At 43.9% G+C, this 16,183-nt stretch overlaps 1 protein-coding gene and 1 pseudogene across 1 annotated transcript in view; both read left to right on the top strand.

Annotated features, from left to right (window-relative positions):
- The first annotated feature begins 7,592 nt into the window (after window positions 1-7,592).
- LOC126425613 (5S ribosomal RNA) lies at window positions 7,593-7,710 on the top strand (annotated as a pseudogene).
- Window positions 7,711-12,147: 4,437 nt separating this feature from the next.
- The window catches only part of LOC126424656 (chymotrypsin BI-like), a 29,598-nt gene continuing 25,562 nt past the window's right edge, over window positions 12,148-16,183 (top strand). The window contains exon 1 of the mRNA XM_050087387.1: window positions 12,148-12,160. Within this exon, the coding sequence (XP_049943344.1) occupies window positions 12,148-12,160 (13 nt within the window). The remainder of the gene's footprint in view (window positions 12,161-16,183) is intronic.

Below are 16,183 nucleotides of genomic sequence, written 5' to 3'. Positions count from 1 at the left end.
GGGAATGCCAACTAGCGGTCGGTATATGCTGAATGTTGTCAGAACCGTTCTTTTGCCGTTCTTGCGACAGGAAGGTGGTGTATTGCTCCAACAGAATAACGCTCGCTCAGTTAGTGCTCTGCAAAACGTGCAAGAACTTCCATGTCCAGCATGATCTCCGCACTTGTCTTCAGTCGAGCGCGTGTTGAATACCTTTGGACGAGAAGCGACTCGTGGACTCATCAACAAGAACACTTACCGAAATACAGGTCGACCAGGTGTGGTATAACGTATCCCAGGACAGTATTCGCCACCTGTACGATCGACTCGATGCCAGAGTCAGCGCCTGCATTGCCACTGTGGAGGCTACACCACTTACTAGTATGGGTGCTTCAGCGTGGGTCGATACTGAGAAACTCAGAACCGCTTGTGCTATTGATCTGTAAATGTAATCATTTCACGTACTCCATATGCACTGCTGCAATAAAGAATCTTCAGTCAATAGGAAACTTCTAAAAGTGGCAGTGTATTCATTTTTTTTATTAAAAGTAAATGAGGACCTTGTGACCATGTTGAACAGACTAGAGGAACAAGCGGACCAGTTAATAGGGGAGTTCAAAATGGCTCTGAGCACTATGGGTCAACATCTATGGTCATCAGTCCCCTAGAACTTAGAACTACTTAAACCTAACTAACCTAAGGACATCACACAACACCCAGTCATCACGAGGCAGAGAAAATCCCTGACCCCGCCGGGAATCGAACCCGGGAACCCGGGCATGGGAAGCGAGAACGCTACCGCACGACCACGAGCTGCGGACAATAGGGGAGTATCGCGCAGGGTTTCGCAAAGGTCTATCTTGCGTCGAACAGATACTGAACTTAAAAACAATTTTGCAAATGAGAAGATTTAGAAACATTGTGGTAACTTTTGTCGATTTTAAAAAGGCTTATGATTTAATAGATAGACATTATTTCACACCTTACATGAGTTCAGGATTGACAGGAAAACAAGTTCAATTATTCAACAGACATTAACAGATACAACCTCCAAAGTTAAATTCATGGGAGAAACATCAGAAGCATTTCGTATCCATATTGGTGTTCGCCAGGGAGATGGAATGTGCCCCCTTCTGTTTAACATGGTTCTGGAAAAAATTGTGAGGACATGGGAAAAGGAAATAAAAGCAATTCAGCTTGGGATTAAAAAAGAGCAGAGAATTGGCGTGAAAAAACTACACGAAATCACACAGAAAACTGGGCTACAAATCTCCTACGAGAAAACACAGTACGTGGTAAACAAACCTGTAGATAATCTTCCCATTACTACTCAATACGGGAAAGTGGCACGAGTTGCCCACTTCAGATATCTGGGAGAGATAATCCAACCATCAGGACTGAACTCAGTAGCCAATAAAGACATAATCTCCAGATTACAAAAAGCGTGTAAGCTCAAATGGAATCACTATAATAGGAAAACTATTTCTGTCAATGATAAACTAAGGCATTACAACACACTAGTCTTACCAAAAGGACTTTATGCTGCAGAAACTACAGTGATTCATATACTAAGATCAGAGAGATTGAAAAGCAGGAAAGAAAAATTCTGAGGAAAATATATGGACCAGTGTTTCGGGAAGGAATTTAGATGAAGAGACCAACTAGAGAGATTTACAAAGACATAGAAACGATAACAGACACCATTGGAAAGAGAAGGATGAAATTTTATGGACATATCAGCAGGATGAATAAAAGCAAGCTCACAAGACAAATCTTTGAGATAGTAAACAAGAGCAAAATCAAGACAGAGTGGATCACTGAAGCAGAAGAAGACATTAAAGAACTGGTGATCACACAAGACAACATAAACAATAGAGAACAGTTTAGAAACATCATACAGAAAAACATACTTAAACAAGAACTTACGGAGAACAGAACGGGAGAAAGATGGTCGGAAGAACGCAAGAGAGAACGTATGAAGAGAATTTGGGAATAACGAAGAAAGAAGAAGAAATCATGACTACTCAAGTTCAATCGCTCTCTCAAAAGGGAATAGTTGAAAATAATAAGAAATGAGGACCTTGTGTCCCAGGGGCACAGATTCCTTTGTTCCTATAGGGCCTAAGTTACACGAAGTTCATTTCATCATCTTATGGAACGAAAATAGGCGTAGCACAAAGAAAAAAAGTCATACTTGATCAGTGTGGCAGTAGAGCAGGGCCTGCCAAACGCTGCACAGTGTGCAGACGTGCGGAAGTGCTGCACGTGTGCGACAGCGACATCTGTTATTAGACATGTGTCCTAAATGAACGGCGGCGGCTCCACTTCCCTGTTTATGTGGTACAAGCAAGAGCGCAACATACCCAGTCTCGTTTACTCCTGGTGACCGTAACCTTAACAGAGAAGTACTGAGAAATGGCAGGTAATGTGAAAAAGCAAAGGACGGGAGATCTATGTTCTCAGTCGTTTAAAAATGACTGGGAACTGCAATTCTTTTTTGTAGCCGTTGGTGAAAACTCGCAGTGTTTGCTATGCCGCCGAATAATAGGCGGCCAGCGTAAGTTTTCAATTGAAAGACACTACAATACATATCACAAAGACGAGTGTAGTGTACTCAAGAGTGAAGAACGGCAAGCAAATTTAAATGTCCTTAAGAAAATGGATGAGACACATCAACTCGATTATCATTTCTCACGCCCATTGATAAACGTGTTTGGATTTATTCCTTTCATAATTAAAAATTATTGTATACTAACTGCATTAATGCCTCATTCTGCTGCATGTTACATTATTATCAGGAAAGTTGGTCATTAAACCGATTGTTCCAACGTATACTTACATTTAGGGTTTTTTTTTTAATGTGTGAAGGGCTACGCTCAGCTGAAGTCGATAAAACTTAACGTTCATCTAATTGTCGGTCATTATGCAGATTTCAGACGTAGCTGATGAAAGATGTAGCAATAATGGTATTGAAATAACAGGTGATCATCGAGAGGTCTGCGGTTGTCATTCTGTTCAGAGGTCAGTGAGACAAATTATGTGGGTGTAACTGAGGACACCGAGAATTAGTTATAGGAAATCTTGCATTAGTTTAAAGTTATTTGAAATCATGAATAAGGTTCGTTGGAAGTCGCTAAGTGCTCTCTTTCTTAAATACTACACTCCTGGAAATTGAAATAAGAACACCGTGAATTCATTTTCCCAGGAAGGGGAAACTTTATTGACACATTCCTGGGGTCAGATACATCACATGATCACACTGACAGAACCACAGGCACATAGACACAGGCAACAGAGCATGCACAATGTCGGCACTAGTACAGTGTATATCCACCTTTCGCAGCAATGCAGGCTGCTATTCTCCCATGGAGACGATCGTAGAGATGCTGGATGTAGTCCTGTGGAACGGCTTGCCATGCCATTTCCACCTGGCGCCTCAGTTGGACCAGCGTTCGTGCTGGACGTGCAGACCGCGTGAGACGACGCTTCATCCAGTCCCAAACATGCTCAATGGGGGACAGATCCGGAGATCTTGCTGGCCAGGGTAGTTGACTTACACCTTCTAGAGCACGTTGGGTGGCACGGGATACATGCGGACGTGCATTGTCCTGTTGGAACAGCAAGTTCCCTTGCCGGTCTAGGAATGGTAGAACGATGGGTTCGATGACGGTTTGGATGTACCGTGCACTATTCAGTGTCCCCTCGACGATCACCAGTGGTGTACGGCCAGTGTAGGAGATCGCTCCCCACACCATGATGCCGGGTGTTGGCCCTGTGTGCCTCGGTCGTATGCAGTCCTGATTGTGGCGCTCACCTGCACGGCGCCAAACACGCATACGACCATCATTGACACCAAGGCAGAAGCGACTCTCATCGCTGAAGACGACACGTCTCCATTCGTCCCTCCATTCACGGCTGTCGCGACACCACTGGAGGCGGGCTGCACGATGTTGGGGCGTGAGCGGAAGACGGCCTAACGGTGTGCGGAACCGTAGCCCAGCTTCATGGAGACGGTTGCGAATGGTCCTCGCCGATACCCCAGGAGCAACAGTGTCCCTAATTTGCTGGGAAGTGGCGGTGCAGTCCCCTACGGCACTGCGTAGGATCCTACGGTCTTGGCGTGCATCCGTGCGTCGCTGCGGTCCAGTCCCAGGTCGACGGGCACGTGCACCTTCCACCGACCACTGGCGACAACATCGATGTACTGTGGAGACCTCACGCCCCACGTGTTGAGCAATTCGGCGGTACGTCCACCCGGCCTCCCGCATGCCCACTATACGCCCTCGCTCAAAGTCCGTCAACTGCACATACGGTTCACGTCCACGCTGTCGCGGCATGCTACCAGTGTTAAAGACTGCGATGGAGCTCCGTATGCCACGGCAAACTGGCTGACACTGACGGTGGCGGTGCACAAATGCTGCGCAGCAATCGCCATTCGACGGCCAACACCGCGGTTCCTGGTGTGTCCGCTGTGCCGTGCGTGTGATCATTGCTTGTACAGCCCTCTCGCAGTGTCCGGAGCAAGTATGGTGGGTCTGACACACCGGTATCAATGTGTTCTTTTTTCCATTTCCAGGAGTGTAGATCAAAAACATTACTCGTATTTACGTGCCGTCAGTCAAGCTGCCTTAATAAAACCCACGGTTGTTAACTGTATTACTTGTATTACTGGGTTAAACTGTTAACATAAAAGTAGATGTCTCAATGAGTAGACTGTGACAGTATTTTAAATGTTTAATACGCGAAATACCTTCCCATGGTTGGCTTGCAAGCTGTGGAGGGAGCACTAGAATGCGCCGGTACAGAGTATCCCAGTAAGTGGATAAAGCGACATCTGTGGGTAGAAACATGCACTACATGAACGCTGACGGCTGCGGCGTGCACGCTGTGACCCGGAAGTTGCACATGTGCAGGAGCACCGCACGCGTGCAGAATTTCTGGCCGGCCCTGCCGTAGTGCCTAGTCACGCCGTCATGAAGACGCTGTACGAACGAACGGTATGGACATTCAAACTGTCGCTTCTCAGCCCGTAGTTGGTTTCAGAACTTAATCAAAAGCTTTCTCCAACTCATCCAAGACTACGAAGGGAAAGATTCCTTTTCTCCGCATTCTTCGTGGAACAGTCTTCCACAGAAAATCATTCAAGTTCTACCTGTTGAAGTAGGGGAGCTGCACTGTGACATGGAAATATTATTTATAGTGTAGCTTATGAGCAATTAAGCAAGATTCAAGTGATAATTTTACCTGTAGAAGGTAGCAGCGGTAGGCCCGTACTGTAGCGTGAGTTTCATGTAAGTTCTTGGTTGCCCACAAGAAAAGAATGAAATTAGAATGTCTACACTTGACGTAAACAGCCACTTTGGATTAACTCTAAGGGCATGGAATGGGCACGATCTGCCTTTCTTCATTTCACTCTAGAATTTCTTCTTTGTTATCATCGAGATTTGTCTTCGTTGTTCATGATCATTATAACAGATCTTCCGAAGTAAAATTTCTTTTCAGAACTGCTGTCACGGAGTCATAGATTTTTAGAGGTTTTCGACTCGATCCAAACTAAACCTGTGCTGACAACGCTTGAGGAAGACGTTATTTTTGCAAGCGATAAAATGGTTCAAATGGCTTAAGCACTATGGGACTTAACATCTGAGGTCATCAATCCCCTAGACTTAGAACTACTTATACCTAACTAACTTAAGGACATCACACACATCCATGTCCGAGGCAGGATTCGAAACTACGACCGTAGCAGCAGCGCGGTTCCGGACTGAAGCGCCTAGAACCGCTCGGCTGCAGCGGCTGGCCTGCAAGCGATATTAACATACTGAAAGTTGTACGCTTCAGGTTCTACATCCACGAAACTTTCTGAGGAATGAGGATGAGAAAGTAAAATGGGAGTAATCAACTGAATTACAGATCCATATCGATAACGTCGATTAGCAGTAGGATTTCTGAACATACGTATGCTGTGTTAGACCACTATGGGTTAGCTCAAAGGAAACGATTTATTGACAAACGGCCAACACGGATTCAGAACATATCGTTCTTGTGAAACACATCCACCTCTTTACTCTCACGAAGTAGTGAGTGCTACCGACAAGGGATTTCAAATTGATTCCGTATTTCTACATTTGTAGAAGGCTTTTCACACCGTACCTCACAAACGACTTCTAATCAAATTTTTTGCGTGCCCATGAAGTTCAGTCTCGGTTGTGCGACTGGATTCATGACTTCCTGTACGGAAGGTCACAGTTCATAATAACTGACGGAAAGTCATCGAGCAAAACAGAAGTGATATCTGGCGTTCTCTGAGGAAGTGCTATAAGGCCTCTGCTGTTGCTGGTCTACATAAACGATTTAGGAGACAATCTGAGCGGCCTTCTAAGATCGGTTGGGGCTGATGCTGTCATTTACCGTCTTATAAAGACATCAGATGATCAAAACAAATTGTAAAACGATTTAGACAAGATATCTTTATGGTGCGAAAAGCGTCAGTTACTCTAAATAATGAAAATTGTGAACTTGTTCACATGAGTACTAAAAGGAATTCGCTACATTTCTGTTAAACGACAAATAACATAAACCCAACGGCTGTAAATTCAACTAAATACATAGGTATTACAATTACCATCACATAGATAATGTAGTGGACTACGATTGATTGGCAGAACGCTTAGGAAGTGAAACAGGTATTCTAAAGAGACTGCTTACCTCAGGCTTATACGTACTCTTGCTGAGTACTACTGTGCCCTGTGGGATCCACATGAGAGAGAATCGACAGACGACATCGAAAAATTTCAACGGGGGACAGCTCATTTTGTAGTATCTCGAAATAGAGAGTACCACTGACATGATACACGAATTGAAGTGGTAATCACTAAAACAAACGACTTTTTTCCTTGCGGCAGAATGTTCTTATTAAAATTTCATGAATAACTTTCTCCTCAGAGTGTGAGAATATTTTGTTGGTGCCTACCTACACAGGGAGAAATTATTATCATAATTACTTAAGAGAAATCAGAGCCTGCACGGAAAGATTTGTTTTCGTTTTTCCAGCTCTGTGTTCGGGGGTGGAAATAGCTTGAAGGTCGCTCGATGAACCTTCTGCCAGGCACTTAATTGTGAACTGGAGAGTAATCATGTTTATATAGATGTAGATAAGATCAGGAAGAAATTGAGAGGTGAAAACTAGTCAGGTGAATGGTTCTGAGCACTATGGGACTTAACATCTGTGGTCATCAGTCCCCTAGAACTTACAACTACTTAAACCTAACTAACCTAAGGATATCACACACATCCATGCCCGAGGCAGGATTCGAACCTGCGACCGTAGCAGTCGCGCGATTCCGGACTGCGCGCCTAGAACCGCTACACCACCGCGGCCGGCCTAGTCAGGTGAAGAATTCCATATTGCAAAAATTATTCTCAGCATTTCTAGACGAAATGTTCAGCTTCATAAACTGAAGAGTCGAAGAAGAAACATGTGTCACTGGAATATATCTCAAGCGCCCCCATGCTACTTACTGATGGAACTCTGCCAGTCGTTCACACAAACAACAGTGTCGAATGAAAGAACGCAGTACAGGAAGTTTTAAGGTAGCCCTAAAAATCGGATGGGCAACGGCCTTGCGGCAGTGAATACTCCGGTTCCCATCAGATCACCGAAGTTAAGCGCTGTCGTGCGTGGCCGGCACTTGGATGGGTGACCATCCGAGCCGCCATGCGCTGTTGCCATTTTTCGGGATGCACTCAGCCTCGTGATGCCAATTGATGAGCTATTCGACCGAACAGTAGCGGCTTCGGTCACAAAAAACCGTCATACCGGCCGGGAGAGCGGTGTGCTGACCACACGCCCGCAGGCCGATGTGGCCGAGCGGTTGTAGGCGCTTCAGCCTGGAACCGCGCGACCGCTACGGTAGCGGGTTCTAATCCTGCCTCGGGCATGGATGTGTGTGATGTCCTTAGTTACGTTTAAATAGTTCTATGTTCTAGGGGACTGATGACCTCAGTTGTCGTCCCATTGTGCTCAGAACCATTTGAACCGTACGCCCCTCCTATCTGCATCCTCAGCTCAGGACGACACTGCGGTCGGATGGTCCCGATGGGTCACTTGTGGTCTGAAGACAGAGTGCTAAAAATCCGATGCAGTTATGTTAAAATAATGTACATACAATTCAGACATCACTAGGAAGTGATACAAATTAAGGACTAAGTTACAAAACCAACTGATAATAAGCTCATGTTTCTAGGGCAGTAGGAGACAGTGTGTAAGTGGAGTGGAAAAGAAGTCAACCGAAGAAATAGCCTGCAGAGGTTTTGGCAAACGGAATACGGTCGTCGGAGCCAAGTTTTCAGGACAGGGGAAGGTTTAATTTCGCATCTATGTCAGATTCCCCTTTTAAAAAGGACAAGATGTACTTTTAAGTAGAGCAAAAACACTCAGAGATTTTCTAGCGTCGATTGTTAAGATAATGCCGAATATGTTAGTTTGGAGCGTAAGTTCGTAGTGTTTTTTCGTAAGTTTAATAAACACAAGAAGTACATATAACACTCATTTCACGCATCAATAATGTATTCTCATTCACTATTGGCAACAGTCTGGCAAGCTATGTTAACTTTAGATTCCGCGACCGTAAAAATCACGTGGTCTTAAGGCGAAGACTCGTCGAAACATGTTCCAAGCGCATTTTCATCTGGAAAAGAAGTTACGTGAAAGTTTCTCAGCAGAGACCAGAGAAGGTGAAAATCTCAGGGCTTAAGATCAGGTGAATGAGGTGGGTGCGTAATGACTTCGCAACCCAACTCCCATATAGCGTTTTTTGTCAGTCTAACAGAATGTGGGCGGGCGTTGTCTTGGAATAGCATCACTTCTCGCAGTCTTCCTTGCCGTTGTTCTTGTGCAAGACGTTGCAGTTGGTGACAATACACCACTGGCCATTAAAATTGCTACACCACGAAGATCATGTGCTACAGACGCGAAATTTAACCGAGAGGAAGAAGATGTTGTGATATACAAATGATTAGCTTTTCAGAGCATTCACACAAGGTTGGCGCCGGTGGCGACAACTAAAACGTGCTGACACGAGGAAAGTTTCCAACCGATTTCTCATACACAAACAGCGGTTGACCGGCGTTGCCTGGTGAAACGTTGTTGTGATGCCTCGTGTAAGGAGGAGAAATGCGTACCATCAAGTTGCTGCTCTCGTCGGTCCAGATCCATGATTGTTAGCAGAATACGGAATCGGTGGGTTGAGGAGTGTAATACGGAACGCCGTGCTGGATCCCAACGGCCTCGTATCAGAAGCAGTCGAGATGACAGGCATCTTATCCGCACAGCTGTAACGGATCGTGCAGCCACGTCTCGATCCCTGAGTCAACAGATGGGGACGTTCGCAAGACAACAACCATCTGCACGAACAGTACGACGACGTTTACAGCTCGGAGACCATGGCTGCGGTTACCCTTGACGCTGCATCACAGACAGGAGCGCCTGCGATTGTGTACTCGACGACGAACCTGGATGCACGAATGGTAAAACGTCATTTTTTCGGTAGAATCCAGGTTCTGTTTATAGCATCATGATGGTCGCATCCGTGTTTGGCGACATCGCGGTCAACGCACGTTGGAAGCGTGTATTCGTCATCGCCATACTGGCGTATCACCCGGCGTGATGGTATGGGGTGCCATTGGTTACACGTCTCGGTCACCTCTTGTTCGCATTGACGGCACTTTCAACAGCGGACGTTACATTTCAGATGTGTTACGACCCGAGGCTCTACCCTTCATTCGATACCTGCGAAACCCTACATTTCAGCAGGATAATGCACGACTGCGTGTTGCAGGTCCTGTACGGGCCTTTCTGGATACAGAAAATGTTCAACTGCTGCCCTGGCCAGCTCATTCTCCAGATCTCTCACCAACTGAAAACGTCAATGATGGCCGAGAAACTGGCTCGTCACAATACGCCAGTCACTATTCTTGATGACACGTGGTATCGTGTTGAAGCTGCATGGGCAGCTGTACCTGTACACGCCATCCAAGCTCTGTTTGACTCAATGCCCAGGCGTATCAAGGCCGTTTTTAGGGCCAGAGGTGGTTGTTCTGGGTACTGATTTCTCAGGATCTATGCACCCAAATTGCGTGAAAACGTAATCACCTGTCAGTTGTAGTATAATATATTTGTCCAATGAATACACGTTTATCAACTGCATTTCTTCTTGGTGTAGCAATTTTAATGGCCAGTAGTGTACATGTCAGCAGTGACACGTCGGGAATGCAATTCGTAGTACACCACACATGAAGACACCGTTTCTCGCCACCAGTACCGACACAGTATATGAATGGTCGGTGTTGTTCACAAGCCAATTGAGACTAGCAAGCATGGACTAATATGTGGCGATCGGCTGGTTTTTGTGATTTTGGTTTGCAATACTGAACTTTCCCCGTTGTTTGCAAATGTCGGAAGATGGTGGATCGATCACAGTTCATCATATCTCCCAGTTCTCGAGTACGCCGACGTGAATCATTGAGGAGTAATGCGTTTAAATGATCTTCATCAAACCCCAAAGGTCTTCTTGAACTTGGAGAGTAACTAATGTCGAAACGATCATTCTTAAAACGGGAAAACCACTTTCTTCCGATGCTCTGTCCAACGGCATTATCCTAATAAACAACGCAAATTTTTCTGGCTGCCTCCGCTGCTGTCACCCTCCTACTGAAGTGAAACAGAAGAATATGTCGGAAGCGTTCCGATTTCTTTGTTAGACACTCCATTTTCTAGCGTCTATAGCTCCACTCACTATCTCCGAATGACAAAATGACAGCATTTTAACTCAAAGTAGTGTAAGTAGGCTGTTTAGGTTTTTATTTTGGTAACTCCACGTAGCACTCTGTATGAAAATCACTGTCTGTGCTGTATGCAGTCTGTGGCTGGTTTGCATTGTTGGAATTTTCGCTATTGTAGTGTTGGGCAGTTGGACGTCAACAGCACGTAGCGTTGCGCAGTTGGAGGTGAGTCGCCAGCAGTTGTGGATGTGGGGAGAGAGATGGCAGAATTTTGAGAGCGGACGATCTGGACGTGTGTCCGACAGAAAAAGGAAATTTGTAAGACTGGATGCCATGAACTGATATACACATTATGTCTTTTGAACACTATTAAGGTAAATACATTGTTTGTTCTCTATCAAAATCTTTCATTTGCTAACTGTGCCTATCAGTAGTTAGTGACGTCAGTAGTTAGACTCTTTTATTCAGCTGGCAGTATTGACGCTCGCTGTATTGCAGTAGTTTGAGTAACGACGATTTTTGTGAGGTAAGTGATTCATGAAAGGTATAGGTTATTGTTAGTCAGGGCCATTCTTTTGTAGGGACTATTGAAAGTCAGATTGCGTTGCGCTAAAGAAAAAAATTTAAATTAAAAAATAATTGTTTGTCAGTTTAATCTTGATCAGAATAAGTAAAGAGAGAAATGTCTGAGACGTTCAGTTTTGCTCAGCTGCTTGAAAAACAAATAACGTAGAGGTTTACCAGCACTGTCATTTGTAAATTTTTCAAAGGGGATGTTTTAATAGCAACAGTGAACTAGAAATAAAAAATCAGTATCGATAAATAAACCAACAGCAACCGGAATACCAATATGCAAAACTAAAACGCTACTAACTTAGGCACCAACCTAACACTATGGGGAAACTGGCTTTTGCACGACAGTCGTGGACAAAGGCTGCCACCATATAGCTCTTATTACTCGGAGCAAATTTTCTTGGATATATGGTGCGTAAAAGCATACGATACTACTGAATAAGAACAGGGAAACTTACCAATTTAATCAACTATTTCGCCCTCAGAATTACGAAATTAATTGATAGCATACGTCTGCGATGTATTTTTAACTCGTGCAGACAGATTAGAGATTAAAGAATTTTAGATTTCTTACAAACTCTCCCTTTCTGGGAAATAGTAACTATGGCAGTTTGTACAGACAGAAGCACTGTCTTCGTAAGGCATACGCGACAAACTTGTAATGAGCTGCTAGGTACGGTCCGCCACGCGGGTTGCAGTGGAGATATATAAAGCGAGGCGGTGTGCCGTGATCGCAGTAACTGGCGGGCAGTTGTAGCAGCAGCCATGGATGTGCGCGTCGTATACTCTTTGGTATCTACTCTGTTCGTAGTTATGGCGAACGGGGGTGAGTTTACTTCTAGCAAATATTATATTTCTCACTGATACGTGCAAAACGACTAATTGGTTAACTAGAAATTTTTATGGTTCGTTTCCATTGCCAAGCGTTAATCACTGTATCATTTAATTTCTGTTCATTTCTTCTGACTACTTTGTAACGGCCTACCTCCATTATCTGTCTTCCGAGACATCTCTTCGTTGCTGAATTCTATCTTCTTGTTGTAGTTGTGGTCTTCAGTCCTGAGACTGGTTTGATGCAGCTCTCCATGCTACTCTATCCTGTGCAAGCTTCTTCATCTCACAGCACCTACTGCAACCTACATCCTTCTTAATCTGCTTAGTGTATTCATCTCCTGGTCTCCCTCTACGATTTTTACCCTCCACGCTGCCCTCCAATACCAAATTGGTGATCCCTTGATGCCTCAGAACATGTCCTACCAACCGATCCCTTCTTCTAATCAAGTTGTGCCACAAACCTCTTCTCCCCAATCCTATTCATTACCTTCTCATTAGTTATATGATCTACACATCTAATCTTCAGCATTCTTCTGTAGCACCACATTTCGAAAGCTTCTACTCTCTTCTTGTCCAAACTAGTTATCGTCCATGTTTCACTTCCATGCATGGCTACACTCCATACAAATACTTTCAGAAACGACTTCCTGACACTTAAATCTATACTCGATGTTAACAAATTTCTCTTCCTGAGAAACGCTTTCCTAGCCATTGGCAGTCTACATTTTATATCCTCTCTACTTCGACCATCATCAGTTATTTTGCTCCCCAAATAGTAACACTCCTATACTACTTTAAGTGCCTCATTTCCTAATCTAATTCCCTCAGCATCACCCGACTTAATTCGACTACATTCCATTATCCTCGTTTTGCTTTTGTTGATGTTCATCTTATATCCTCCTTTGAAGACATTGTCCATTCCGTTCAACTGCTCTTCCAAGTCCTTTGCTGACTCTGACAGAATTACAATGTCATCGGCGCACCTCAAAGTTTTTATTTCTTCTCCATGGATTTTAATACCTACTCCGAATTTTCTTTTGTTTCCTTCACTGCTTGCTCAATATACAGATTGAATAACATCGGGGAGAGGCTACAACCCTGTCTCACTCCCTTGCCAACCGCTGCTTCCGTTTCGTGCCCCTCGGCTCTTATAACTACCATCTGGTTTCTGTACAAATTGTAAATAGCCTTTCGCTCCCTGTATTTTACCTCTCCCACCTATAGAATTTGAAAGAGAGTATTCCAGTCAACATTGTCAAAAGCTTTATCTAAGTCCACAAATACTAGAAACGTAGGTTTGCCTTTCCTTAATCTATTTTCTAAGATAAGTCGTAGGGTCAGTATTGCCTCACGTGTTCCAACATTTCTACGGAATCCAAACTGATCTTCCCCGAGGTCGGCTTCTGCCAGTTTTCCATTCGTCTGTAAAGAATTCGCGTTAGTATTTTGCATCCGTGACTTATTAAACTGATAGTTCGGTAATTTTTCACTTCTGTCAGCTCCTGCTTTCTTTGGGATTGGAATTATTATATTCTTCTTGAAGTCTGAGGACATTTCGCCGTCTCATACATCTTGCTCACCAGATGGTAGAGTTTTGTTAGGACTGGCTCTCCCAAGGCTATCAGTAGTTCTAATGGAATGTTGTCTACTCCGGGGGCCTTGTTTCGACTCAGGTCTTTCAGTGCTCTGTCAAACTCTTCACGCAGTATCGTATCTCCCATTTCATCTTCATCTACAGCCTCTTCCATTTCCATAATATTGTCCTCAAGTACATCGCCCTTGTATAGACCCTCTCTATACTCCTTCCACCTTTCTGCTTTCCCTTCTTTGCTTAGAACTGGGTTTCCTCTGAGCTCTTGATATTCATACAAGTGGTTCTCTTTTCTGCAAAGGACTCTTTAATTTTCCTGTAGGCAGTATCTATCTTACCCCTCATGAGATAAGCCTCTACATCCTTACATTTGTCCTCTAGCCATCCCTGCTTAACAGTTTTGCACTTCCTATCGATCTCATTTTTGAGACGTTTGTATTCCTTTTTGCCTGCTTCATTTACTGCATTTTTATATTTTCTCCTTTCATCAATTAAATTCAGTATTTCTTCTGTTACCCAAGGATTTCTACTAGCCCTCGTCTTTTTACCTACTTGATCCTCTGCTGCCTCCACTACTTCATCTCTCAAAGCTACCCATTCTTCTTCTACTGTATTTCTTCCCCGAATTCCTGTCAATTGTTCCTTTATTCTCTCCCTGAAACTCTGTACAACCTCTGGTTCTTTCAGTTTATCCAGGTCCCATCTCCTTAAATTGCCACCTTTTTGCAGTTTCTTCAGTTTTAATCTACAGTTCATAACCAATAGAATGTGGTCAGAGACCACATCTGCCCCTGTAAATGTGTTACAATTTAAAACCTGGTTCCTAAATCTCTGTCTTACCATTATATAATCTATCTGAAACCTGTCAATATCTCCAGGGTTTTTCCATGTATACAACCTTCCTTTATGATTCTTGAACCAAGTGTTAGCTATGATTAAGTTGTGCTCTGTGCAAAATTTTACCAGGCGGCTTCCTCTTTCATTTCTGTCCCCCAATCCATATTCACCTACTACGTTTCCTTCTCTCCCTTTTCCTACTACAGAATTCCAGTTACCTATGACTATTAAATTTTCGTCTCCCTTCACTATCTGAATAATTTCTTTTATTTCCTCATACATTTCTTCAATTTCTTCGTCATCTGCAGAGTTAGTTGGACATTGTACTACTGTAGTAGGCGTGGGCTTCGTGTCTATCTTGGCCACAATAAGGCGTTCACTATGCTGTTTGTAGTAGCTTAACCGCACTCCCATTTTTTTTATTCATTATTAAACCGACTCCTGCGTTACCCCTATTTGATTTTGTATTTATAACCCTGTATTCGCCTGACCAAAAGTCTTGTTCCTCCTGCCACCGAACTTCACTAATTCCTACTATATCTATCTTTAACCTATCCATTTCCCGTTTTAAATTTTCTAACCTACCTGCTCGATTAAGGGATCTGACATTCCATGCTCCGATCCGTAGAACGCCAGGTTTATGGTAGCAAAGATAAAATATGGCTTTCCCTCATTTAGTGATATAGATTTTTTATAGATTATACACAGGGCGTTTCATTGATCGTGACCGCGCCAAATATCTCACGAAATAAGCGTCAAACGAAAAAACTACGAAGAACGAAACTTGTCTAGCTTGAAGGTGGAAACCAGATGGCGCTATGGTTGGCCCGCTACATGGCGCTGCCATAGGTCAAACGGATATCAGTTGCGTTTTTTTTAATACAAACCCCCATTTTTATTACATATTCGTGGAGTACGTAAAGAAATATCAACGTTTTAGTTGGACCCTATTTTTCACTATGTAATAGATGGCGCTGTAATAGTCACAAACGTATAAGCACGTGGTATCACGTAATATTCCCCCAGTGCGAACGCTATTTGCTTCGTGATACATTACGCGTGTTAAAATGGACCGTTTACCAATTGCGGAAAAGGTCGATATCGTGTTGATGCATGGCTGTTGTGATCAAAATGCCCAACGGGCGTGTGCTATGTATGCCGCTCAGTATCCTGGACGACATCATCCAAGTCTCCGGACCGTTCGCCGGATAGTTACGTTATTTAAGGAAACAGGAAGTGTTCAGCCACATCTGAAACGTCAACCACGACCTGCAACAACTGATGATGGCCAAGTAGGTGTTTTAGCTGCTGTCGCGGCTAATCCGCACATCAGTAGCAGACAAATTGTGCGAGAATCGGGAATCTCAAAAACGGCGGTGTTGAGTATGCTACATCAACATCGATTGCACCCTACCATATTTCTATGCACCAGGTATTGCATGGCGACGACTTTGAACTTCGTGTACAGTTCTGCCACTGGGCACAAATGAAATTACGGGACGATGGCAGATTTTTTGCACGCGTTCTATTTAGCGACGAAGCGCCATTCACCAACAGCGGTAACGTAAACCAGCAAAATACGCACTA

This window comes from Schistocerca serialis, chromosome 10, assembly GCF_023864345.2.
Source record: "Schistocerca serialis cubense isolate TAMUIC-IGC-003099 chromosome 10, iqSchSeri2.2, whole genome shotgun sequence".
Taxonomy (NCBI): Eukaryota; Metazoa; Arthropoda; class Insecta; order Orthoptera; family Acrididae; genus Schistocerca; species Schistocerca serialis.
The sequence above is the reverse complement of the archived record's forward strand: the minus strand, read 5'-3'. Positions and strand labels throughout refer to the sequence as shown.